This window comes from Rhinichthys klamathensis, unplaced genomic scaffold, assembly GCF_029890125.1.
Source record: "Rhinichthys klamathensis goyatoka isolate OS25496 unplaced genomic scaffold, OSU_Roscu_1.1 h1tg000548l_1, whole genome shotgun sequence".
NCBI classification, from domain to species: domain Eukaryota; kingdom Metazoa; phylum Chordata; class Actinopteri; order Cypriniformes; family Leuciscidae; genus Rhinichthys; species Rhinichthys klamathensis.
The window spans coordinates 613,444-625,481 of record NW_026607019.1 but is presented as its reverse complement, the minus strand read 5'-3'; the positions used below and the strand labels follow the sequence as shown (position 1 = coordinate 625,481).

Below are 12,038 nucleotides of genomic sequence, written 5' to 3'. Positions count from 1 at the left end.
TATCAAAAGCACATAAAGTATTAAAAATTAAGGTAAAATGAAAATATAAAAATAAAAGCCATTATATAACTATAATAGTATATAAATAATGCCAAAATAGCACTGATGGGTGTTTAATGGTATAATGACAATAAAGAGTATATAAAAGGAAAAATCTACTTTTGTGTTTCAATTTCTTATAAATGTTGGTTTAATTTAAAGACAATTTTCAATTTAACAACTCTAAAATTGTCATGTGGTGTAACCATCAAGTATATTTTTCTCTTCAACACCGATCTCTTTTCAAACATATTTTTCAAGGTGAAAAGTAATTTTTATACACATTATGAATGATAAATTCATAAGAATCATTACATTTTTGGGGAGTCACACTGACCCAGCCTTGTCTCACCTCTACAAAGCCAAATTATATATTCAAAGAGAATATGCATTTTGTATGTACTTTTAAATAAATTAATGACTAGGAAAAGAAAAGTGTGTCATGTCATTAACCCATCTACGAGAAACACAGAACCATGATACCCTTGATGGGAACGGAGAAGGTTCATATTCCCTCAAACGCAGGTCTGTAATGATGGAAACCAGGGGCAGCCTCAGGCCACAGGAGCCTTAAACATGAACGTTCCCTAATTTACGAGCAGATTCAGGGCAAAGAAGCTTTTAAAGCAGCTCTCAGCTGAGGGTAAGTGGTATCATCGTAGTAAAAGAGTGTCAGCTGATTATTTATGAAGCTTCAGGAGGTGCGGCGCCCTTTTTTATCTTAGCTTTTCACACCCACGATCATTTGAGCCTTTTGTCTTGCCAGGGGAAAGAGGAAAGATGAAACACGGTGGTTGATATCTTTCATCTCGCATCCCGTGATTACACCCTCCCTGTGGGCGTGTGTAAGACAGGCAGCGTAAATAGATTCATTATTTCAGCGGTGGCTGATTATTATTATTAGCTGGGTGGAAACTGATACACTGGGCTTGTCTCTGCCAGGGAGGCCTATCACTTATCATAAGGCTTTCCCTCCAACGTCTCAGTAATGTTTTGGCAAACTGATAGCGTTGCCGCAACGCTGTGACAATATTATTCCGTGACGGGCACTCGCAGGGCCGTACGCTCACGTTAAAGTCAACCTGGTGTTTTTATTACACTTTTGGTTTATGTGTGTACTGTAAATGGTTTTAACACCTCGCATTGTGAACATGGGGTATGTTATTGTACCGAAAGTGAACAAATCTGATCCTTACTCCCCTATGAAGATTGTGTGATGTAAGACAAAATAAAAAAAAACCATCAGTGTTGTTTTGAATCAGTGCTTGTTCTTTCAAAAAATGTAAGAGTTCTTGTCACTTTTGCTGTTCTCTAAACACTCTCCCTAGGCGGTCTGCGCATCTAAGGCAGAAGTGTTTATTCGCAAATATTTGCTGGTGAAGCATGCAAATGTGCAGACCTCCAACAGAATGAGGTCTTTTTCCAAACAAGAATATAGTCTTACCTTTGTGATCTTGAAGGCCTTTTATGGGTAATGCAGTAATGAGTTTGTCTTTTTTTCTGCACATAAATGCCAACGCGAGAAAGCTTGGGTTAGGTGCAAACTCCAGGAATTTGATAAAACCCATAACAGAGGAAATCAATGCCTAAAACTAAAGCTTTTGCTGCCCATTTGGCAAGAACTTATAAAACGTACACCTTTAATTCAGTACTGTAAGTAGTTTTGGACAAAAGCCTCTGCCAAACGCATACATTTAAAATGTATATATAAATTAGGTGATGTGCACTAGGCTACCGTTCAAATGTGTGGGTAATAGTTGATCTCAGAAGAGCTGATATCAAAAGTACAGTAAAATTGTGAAATATTATTCCAAATTGTGAAATATTACTATATTTAAAAAAGTAAGTTATTCCTGTGATTGCTGTCACGGTGTGGGTTTTGTCTTGTTCCTTGTTCTTGTCTGTTATGTGATTCCCTGTTTGCCATGTGTCTTGTTAATTGTCTGATCATAGTTCCCATGTGTTTCTGATTAGCCACGCCCCCTTGTTATCTTGTTAAGCTTGTTTGCCCCTGTGTATTTATAGCCCTTGTGTTTCACTTGTTACTTTGTCAGTTGTTGTAAGTGTAATGTTGCCTCTGTGATTCCCCTGGTTTTCTTACTTTGTACTTTGAGTTCTGTGTTCTGTTTTGTGTTACTTTATTAAATAACCATGCGTTTAGATCCTCTTCTTCGCCTGCTTTCTCCAGCAATGTTACAATTGCAAAGCTGAATTTTCAGCATCATTACTCCAGTCTCCAGTGTCACATGATCCTTCAGAAAACATTAATGCTGATTTGGTGCTTAAGAAACATTTCTTATTATTGTCACAGTTGAAAACAGTTGTGCTGCTTAATTATAATTAAAAAAAATTGAAAACCATGACACATTTTTTTCAAACAAAATTCAATGAATAGAAAGTTCAAAAGAACAGTATTTATTCAAAATAGAAATTTGTAACATTTATAAATGTCTTAACTGTTATTTTTGATCAATTAAATGTGTCCTTGCTTTAAATTGAATGGTGGTGTAAGGTGACTAATCAATATTAATAGATCTCTCAATCTGATTTGTGAACATTAAATTATGATTGAATGTTTACCTAATTAAGTAGTCCTATATAATTTGCTGAAAGGCACCAAAAGGCTTGCCATATTAGGGGCCGTTCACACAGGACGTGATCTTGCTTTCAAAAAAAGCAAGATGCAGACAAAACAGATTGCAAAAAAAGTTAAAGTACTTAAAAAAACAGCCACTGTGTTTGTGACACACTGTGTCTTAAAAAAACAGCCATCACAGTGTGAGATGGTGATCAAAAATGTTGAAAAGCATCGCTCAAACCCATCTTTCCTTGTTGGCCAAGCAAAACAAAGCTCTTAAAACAATGGTTATTTCTCTAAACGTGGGCTCCTATTGAAGCTCTACTGCAGCTGCCACGTCACACGCAGCACTGAGTCGTGCGCTTGCTAAAATTCCAGCTTCCTCCCTCTCATTTCCCAGCTATCATCAAAGAGCTATAAAACTTAATAGACGTTTTGCATAGTGCCTTATGACGGATCTGCATGTATGTGTTTGTTAGTCTCTCTCTCTCTCTCTCTCTCTCTCTCTCTCTCTCTCTCTCTCTCTCTCTCTCTCTCTCTCTCTCTCTCTCTCTCTCTCTCTCTCTCTCTCTCTCTCTCTCTCTCTCTCTCTCTCTCTCTCTCTCTCTCAGGGCGATGTAGCTGACAACCAACTGTACCTTCTGTGTGTGTTACAGGGACTGACTTGGATCAGGATCAACATGAGCGAGCGCTTTGACTGTGACAACTGCAAGGAGTCCCTATACGGCAGGAAGTACATCCAGGCGGAGGACAACCCTTACTGCATCCCTTGCTACGACAGCCTGTTCGCCAACACCTGTGATGAGTGCAAAGAGCTGATTGGCCACGATTCAAGAGTGAGTTGCACTAATTAATGGGATAGTTCTCCTAATTTACACACCCATTCCAAACCTGTATGACTTTATATCTCCTGTGGAACACAAAAGAAGATATTTTGCAGAAGGTTTAACCTGCTCTTTTAAATACAATGAAAATTATTTTTAAAAATTCGTATTAATTTAATGAGTTTACCGACTTTGAATCTCAAATTTATGTGTTGAATTTTATTAAATTACTTTTGACGAAATTGTGCAGACAAAAAGGTCCACTGTCCATTGTCAGTAGTTTATCAATGTACTGTATGAAGCATAGCTCACACAACGCAAAGAATTTGAGTGACCAACCTGAACCCTGCGTGGTTAAATCTTTGGCCCTCATGCATAATTCAGGATTGCGTGATTCTTCCTTTTGGAATGACCGGATTTCGCCCGCAAAATGTCGCCGAACAAATGTGTCAAGTAAATGTGACCACAGGTTTAGACCACCAAAATGGAAAAATTTGAGAGTGAATTCCCTCTGAAGGGATAAAAGTAGTGACTGGTTCACTTTGTACGTCAAAATGTTGCTTTTACAGGAGGGGGGATTAGACTCAATTACACTGTGAAAGCCTTTTTTATGTGGTTTCAGCCTGAAACTGTCCGTTTAGCAGTTCTTTTGATAAAGGCATTTATTGTCCAATTAGAAATGTCATTCAACTTCAGTCAGGGCAACGATGTTGAAACCCGCAGGCAAAACATTAGCAACCAATTGAGACTTTAATCCTTCCCGTTTTGAGGGTAACTAATCCCTTCTAAATTAAATAAAAACCAAACAATGCAGTTAATATAGCACTGTAGTAAACTCCCCACAGGAAATCAGGAATCTGTGCACAAACAGACAAAGCTTCTGATGACAATGAGGGACAGCAGATGCTAAATAAAGTCGCTGTTTGTCTTGGCCATTTGCAGCACAGGTCATAAATTGCACCCTCCCTGTCTTATTACTATGTGTTTACATATTTTACATGAGGAGTCGACCCAGACGCCATGTACTCCACACACACACAAATAACTAGATGCACATGTGCTAGCGTTTGATATGCTGTTTCATTGCCATTACTTGAGATCTTAATCAGAAATGTACTTGGGATTGTGGAAAAGCTGTTTAATTTGTGGCCTCTTTTTACTTTTTTTTCCTATAAACAAGGCTAATCTGTGGGTTTGTCAACTTGTCTTTTACAATAACGCCACATTTTTAATATTCTAATATGGAGACACCAGTGCACCCTCTGCTGCTAGCTCACGTTTGTACATTTACAGTACATAACATTTAAGCGACTTGCATTGCAGCAGGTACACATTTACATCTTTATTGCTGGGAATCAAACCCATGATCTTGGCGTTGTTAGTACCATGCACTACTCTTTGAGCTACAAGAAAGCTAGTGAAAACCTGTTGGTTTAAAGGGAGAGTTTATCTTAAAGGAGTAATTCACTTTAAAATGAAAATTACCCCATGATTTGCTCACCCTCAAGCCATCCTAGGTGTATATGACTTTCTTCTTTCAGACGAATACAATCGGAGTTATATTTAAAAATATATCTGGCTCTTCCAAGCTTGATAATGGCAGTGAATTGCAACCAACAGTTTGAAGCTTAAAAAAGTGAATCCATCCATCATAAACGAACTTCATGCGGCTCTGGGGGGTTAATAAAGGCCTTCTGAAGCAAAGCGATGAGTTTGTGTAAGAAAAATATTAATATTTAAAACTTTATAAAGTAAAATAACTAGCTTCCGGCCAAACATACGGATTCGACTTTGAAGTCTAAAGCGCAACTTGTGCGAGTAATGCGACGTACAGCTGATATTTACGCTACGCCTTATACTACTTCTGACGTCATAAGTTGCGTAAGTTGTGCTTTAGGCGCAAGTAGACTGTGTATGTTCGGCCCCAAGCTACTTATTTTCCTTTGTAACATGTTAAATATTAATATTTTACTTACACAAACTCATCGCTTTGCTTCAGAAGGCCTTTATTAACCCCCACGAGCCGCGTGGAGGTCGTTTATGATGGATGGATTCACTTTTTTAAACTTCAAACTGTTGGTTGCAATTCACTGCCATTACCAAGCTAGGAAAAGCCAAGGATATTTTTAAATATAACTCCGATTGTATTCGTCTGAAAGAAGAAAGTCATATACACCTAGGATGGCTTGAGGGTGAGTAAATCATGGGCTAATTTTCATTTTAAAATGAACTACTCTTTTAAAAATTAAAAATACATTACAATCCCGTATGACTTCTTATGTGGATCACAAATGTTTGTTCTTCAACATTTCTCTTTTTGTGTTCCAAGGAAGAAAGAACGTCATATGACGTGATATTGAGTTAAAATGACGTGAACTATCTGTTAAAATGTTCGGTAACATGCCTGTGTTGTGTGATTCAGGAGCTGTTTTACGAGGACCGTCACTACCACGAACACTGCTTCCGCTGTTTCCGCTGCGACCGTTCGTTGGCCGACGAGCCCTTCACCAGCCAGGACGATGCTCTTCTGTGCAACGACTGCTACTGCAACGAGTTCTCCTCCAAATGTGTGGCCTGTGATAAAACCGTCATGCCTGGTACAAATGACATCAGCACACCACAGACCCCACTGGTCATAACTCTTATATGATAATATCACTCATTATCTGATATATCCTGTTCAGACTGGTCTCAAGTCCTTTAGTTTGTTCTCAATCCTGTTGTGTAAGACTGCAAGTCTTCACACTTTTGAAACAGACAGCTTGCCATGACCACAGGTATGCAGGTAACATTAGATTCACAAACATTAAGGAGCCAAAACAGAGAAAGGGGGAAGGTTGCGAAGTTCTGCCAAAGCAAATCCAAAGTACTAGCAGCATGACTTAAGTAAAGGAGGAGAAAGAGAGCGGTGAGGACCAGGTTAGATGTGACAAAATAATTGCCAGTCTGCCTGGCTTGCTGTCTCTCAGCCAAATCATTGCGCATGGCTGCCGTCCAAGCCTCTGAAGATAGGAGGAGATAAGCCAGTAAAATATTTCAGCAGGGCTGCATCCATCTGAAAAGTAGGTAACAATTCCAGGAGGTTACGTATGTTCTTTTACAAGGCTTGCAAGGTGAGGCCTATATTGAAAGACCTTTACATATTTTTATAATGCCTGCAAGGCCCAAGTATGAAACTTCTGCAACTAATTCAGCCTGAACCACTTTGGGGTCAATAAGATTTGTATTTATTTTTTTAAAGAAATTAACGCTTTTATTCAGCAATGACAAAGTAAATGAATCAAAATTGACAGATTTTTATTCAATATTCTATTCATCAAAAAATCCTAAAATAAATGTATCACAGTTTCCACAAAATTATTAAGCAAACACAATTGTTTTAAGCATTGATAATAATAAGAAATGATTCTTGAGCACCAAATCAGCATGTTATAATTTCTGAAGGATCATGTGACACTGAAGACTGGAGTAATAGCTAAAAATTAAGCTTTGCCATCACAGAAATAAATCGCATTGTAAAATATATTACTATAGAAAATATCGTAATATATTTGAACTGTTGTGTAAATCAATTCAAACTTTGTTTTGTAGGTAATTTTAGTCTTATGTGTGTTAGTCTTTTTGCTTTTTGTAATTTTATACTTTGAAAATTTCCAATTGACTTTGAATGTTAGAATGTTCAGCACTGAAAATATAACCAAAGGTGATGTCGTCATATTATTTGAATACAGAATTGTGAGTGATCTTCTTCCTGACATTTATTTGCATATTGAATTGCAGTTTTTTTTGTTTGTTTTTTGCACCTATTTAACCTTATAAAGTCGCCTTTAGACTAAAAGACGTGTGCTGAGTATGTGTGTAATTTAAACAAAATTTGTTATTTGAACACTTATATTGCTGCCTTGCAAACACTGCTATAGAGTTGTGCAGGGATGACATCCGAATCCCGGAAGACTTATTTGCCACTGGTTCCTTCGAGATTTTCCTATGGGGTTTTATAATGGGTTTTTTGCCATTTATGAGTGAAATAAAGCCTGTGGTCAACATACCTTGACAATACTTTGACGTTTTGTTCTACAACATACACCGCACACACTCACGTCCCAAACTGCCTTACTTAATAGAAACATACGTTTTTTAAAAATAGCTGCTTTAAAATTCACGTTTTCGGTATGGCTGTGTAATTTACGTTGTAGAACAAAATCTCATCATACTTATCACAAGTATCATAAAGTTATCTTTACCACACGCTTTATTTTACTCCTAAATAGAAAAACCCCATAAGAAAATCTCGAAGGAACCACTGGCGAATTAGTCTTCCGGGTTCTGACGTCATCCCTGCACCACTCTATTTCCTCCTTGAAATGTAAATCAAGTTGCTACTGACATTAAAACCTGTAGCTGTTATTTTTGAGGTAAATCCAGTGAACAAATCAAACTGTATTACAACCTCCAAAAGTTGCCAAACCAAAAACAAGAAGATAAAAAATATTCCGCCACAATTTTGAATCCAGATTCATGCATGTAATCTGAGGGCTACATTATAGGAAGAGGGAACACATTGTTAGTGGTTTGTGATGTACAGATGACAAGGGAAAAAGAAAAGGATGGAGGGCTCTGTTTCACAGATTATACTTTGCTTTGATGAATGTGGCGACATATTTTGAGGTGAGTTTTGAACTTGAGGGAGACAGCCTTGATGTAACTTGATATTTCTTCTAAATGTCTTTCATTATCCAGGGGATTACGACCTTTATCTTTTGCTCTCTGTGTAAAGCTTTGGTGATTTTGACAGTGGGGCCTCTTGAGTAGGTTCTCAGCAGGGCTTTTGATCTGGTTAACGTGTGAAACGCTTAGTGGATTATGAGCGTCAACCTTTAACCTTCTAATCAGTTGATGAGCCTCGACTGTCAGATCATCATTTTGTCACCTTAGAAAGCTCAAATTCGTCTTTTGTAGGGAAATCCCAGCGATAAGTTGTCTCAGTTGAGATCTCTTAGGAAACATGCAGTTGTCTTTCAAATTGGATGAAATGGCTGTTAGTGGCATGCTCCCACAATGGGATGCTGCAAAGAATAGGTGATTATGATGGGCCTCCACTTCTGTTAAGCTCCTTTGGTGGTCCTAGAAATGGAAAGGTTTTTTGATAGAATGAGAAGTACTTTTCCACCAAAATGGCACCATTGTTTAATGCCCGGGACACACTTAACAACTAGCTGACACATTCAAAGACTGAACTGAACACACTTACAGACTGTTTCCAACGACTGCAGCAGATTTTAAACACAGACTGAACGCGACTCTGTGCTTTTGGGCATGATCAGTCGTAAGTATTAAATTACATTCATAATCGGCCTTACAGTCGTTAAGTGTGTCCTGGCTTAACTAGGAGATCTGACCATGTTACTTAGTAACCAGTGGACACAAATAAACAAAGTGCATCATGGTCTTTGTCTTACTTGCAGTGGTGGACAGTAACAAACCATTTTTACTTTGTTACTCTACTTAAAGGGTTAGTTCACCCAAAAATGAAAATTCTGTCAGTATTTACTCACCCTCATGTTGTTCCAACCCCGTAAGACCTTCGTTCATCTTCGGAACACGAATTAAGATATTTTTGATGAAATCTGAGAGCTGGATCACTCCTCCATACTAGTCCATAGGCTTCTTCAGGGATTGAACTTGCCGGCCTCGAAAAGTTATTAAAGACATCGTTAAAATAGTCCAAGTGACTACAGTGGCTCAATCTTAAGTTTATCAAGCGACGAGAATACTTTTTGTGCGCCAAAACAAACAAAAATAACGACTTTATTTCAACTATTCATTTCCTTCTCTTTGGGCCTCTAGTCAGTTAACGTAGTGTGATTCCGTAGAGCTACGTCACACGTAGGCTCACTATTGGCCGACGCTGGTCATGTGCGTGATGCGTGTGACGTACAACTACAGAAGCTTACGCTATTACACTAGTGAACTGACTCGAGGCCCACAGAGAAGGAAATGAATAGTTGAAATAAAGTCGTTATTTTTGTTTGTTTTGGCGCACAAAAAGTATTCTCGTCGCTTGATAAACTTAAGATTGAGCCACTGTAGTCACTTGGACTATTTTAACGATGTCTTTAATAACTTTTCGAGGCCGGCAAGTTCAATCCCTGAAGAAGCCTATGGACTAGTATGGAGGAGTGATCCAGCTCTCAGATTTCATCAAAAATATCTTAATTCGTGTTCCGAAGATGAACGAAGGTCTTACGGGGTTGGAACAACATGAGGGTGAGTAATTACTGACAGAATTTTCATTTTTGGGTGAACTAACCCTTTAAGTACATTTTTCAAGTATCTGTACTCTATCAGAGTATTTCTATTTAGGGAAACTTGCATAATATTGTTCTTTTTTTACTCCACTACATTTCATAAAAACATGTCGTTCCTTGTTATTTTGAAATGAAAAAAATCAGCACCCCCTCAGAGACGGTCTCCGATTCGTGAACGAGCTGTTTCTTTTCAATTAACTTGTTAAATCGGTACACAGATCTCACTGAATGATTCATTCGTGAATTGGACTGATCCGATTGCATCTGTTCTTGAGTCAACAACTCACTGATTCAAATGATCCTGTCAGAGCGAGTCTCCAGTTAGTACTGAATTCACAAGTCTGATATGTTTATGAAACTTATTTCAAATAAATTAAATTGGCATATAATTTTATTAATCGATTCACAGCCCTAGTTATTATATGTTTAAAGTTACTTTACCAGCAAAAGTTCTATATCTTGTAGCACCGTGGTTTGAGCAGGAAATTGTTTGTTTTAAAGGCTTCCTTTCTTTTTCTCTCACAGGAACCAGGAAGCTTGAGTATGCCGGCTCCACATGGCATGAGAGCTGTTTCATTTGCAACAGCTGTCAACAGCCAATAGGCTCCAAGTCCTTTATCCCAGATAAAGATGACCACTATTGCGTACCCTGCTATGAGAACAAGTTCGCACCACGCTGTACTCGATGTAAACAGGTCAGTGGTGGGATTTCACTAGCCTCTCTGCCTGAAATACATAACCATGTGTTCCTCATCAGTCCACACACACACATTCCTCCACAAAAAGTCAGAATTCTGACCTCATTTCTCCTTCATGTTGCATATCAGAACAGTCAATGATTAACTCTGGCTGACAATTTCACATCCTGTCTTGACAGGCAACCATCTGTTTGGAGTCTTGTCTCTATATTTCAGTGAAATACAAAAAAAAAACACGTTTATTAATTTAGTTGATAGATAAAATGATTACCTGCAGGGGTGTGCAAAACTATGCATTTTCAAAATCTGTTTAATTAGGATGGTTTTGAGTTCACCTCACCCTGCCTGATTTGATAAGTTAATAACAGCTAGATGGTATAAGGAAGGAATAAAACTGTAGGCTATGTGGAAGTCTCAAAAATTTGACTAACTTAACGAACTCTCAAAAATTATTCTGAACATGTAAGGCTGTAATGGTGGTGCTTTAATCTTGTTTCAGATCTAGATAAAACTACTCCATTGTTGGACAACTAGTAAACTTCTCAACTATAGTGAACCATCCCTAGCATACAATATTATATGAATGAACACTCACAAGACTGACAAGATGTTTTATGTCTAACAAACAATGGTTACAAAGAAGATGTAACTATTGTTTGGTGTGTATGTCTCTGTTGAACTCAGGCCTTGGCTAAAGGTGGTGTGACCTATAGAGATGAGCCGTGGCATAAGGAGTGCTTTGTGTGCACAAGCTGTAAAGTCCAACTAGCTGGCCAGCACTTCACCTCCCGTGAGGATAGCCCATACTGCATCAAATGTTTTGGAAACCTGTACGCTAAGAAGTGTGAAGCCTGCAGCAAACCCATTACAGGTAAAAGATGCATGGATGTCACTTTATTTTAAAAACCGATTGGGAGCTTTAGGGATCGGGGATTACAGATGTGTTCATTTAGACATCGTGAAATGATTGTGTCAGGAACTCATTTAATAAAAAAAGTTACAAATATCTTACGTGATTTTTATTTCCTTTTAGGTTTTGGTGGGGGAAAGTACATTTCGTTTGAGGAACGGCAATGGCACCAGCCCTGCTTCACCTGCTCTCGATGCTCCGTGTCCCTGGTGGGTGCCGGCTTCTTTCCCGAGCAAGACGAGATCCTCTGTCGCAACTGCAACAGCAACCTATAGAACGCAACCCCCATCCGCACACCTTACCTTCCCATATACATACATTCGTCTTTATTTTATACTGCTGTGCCCTCACCTGAGAACTTCCCGTCTCAATTGACGCCCATGCTGATACTGCTGTTTGAGATTACAGCAAACTACCCCCTCACACAATGGTCTCAGCTTCACCAAAATACTGCCACCGGAAAAAATACCGGAGGAACAAGACTTTTAAAAGATGCACCAAAGATTGCTGTTGAGACTTGATAGCCATGTAACGTTGAGTCCCTACTATAGTCTATCCGTTGCACAATCCAGAATCAACACTCCATTAATGTGTAGGTCTCTAAAATATCTGATGTGCCTACTAGTTATTCCCATCTTTATTTTTCCTGGCCAACCAGAGCTGTCATTCGGCTGGTAATGG

At 38.5% G+C, this 12,038-nt stretch overlaps 1 protein-coding gene across 1 annotated transcript in view; it reads left to right on the top strand.

The window, feature by feature from the left end:
* The window catches only part of fhl3a (four and a half LIM domains 3a), a 43,042-nt gene extending 31,380 nt beyond the window's left edge, over window positions 1-11,662 (top strand). Inside the window, exons 2-6 of the mRNA XM_056238944.1 lie at window positions 3,274-3,453; window positions 5,864-6,038; window positions 10,275-10,444; window positions 11,132-11,318; window positions 11,481-11,662. Coding sequence (XP_056094919.1) covers window positions 3,298-3,453; window positions 5,864-6,038; window positions 10,275-10,444; window positions 11,132-11,318; window positions 11,481-11,632 — 840 coding nt within the window. The 5' untranslated portion in view covers window positions 3,274-3,297 and the 3' untranslated portion in view covers window positions 11,633-11,662. The remainder of the gene's footprint in view (window positions 1-3,273; window positions 3,454-5,863; window positions 6,039-10,274; window positions 10,445-11,131; window positions 11,319-11,480) is intronic.
* The last annotated feature ends 376 nt before the right edge of the window (window positions 11,663-12,038 follow it).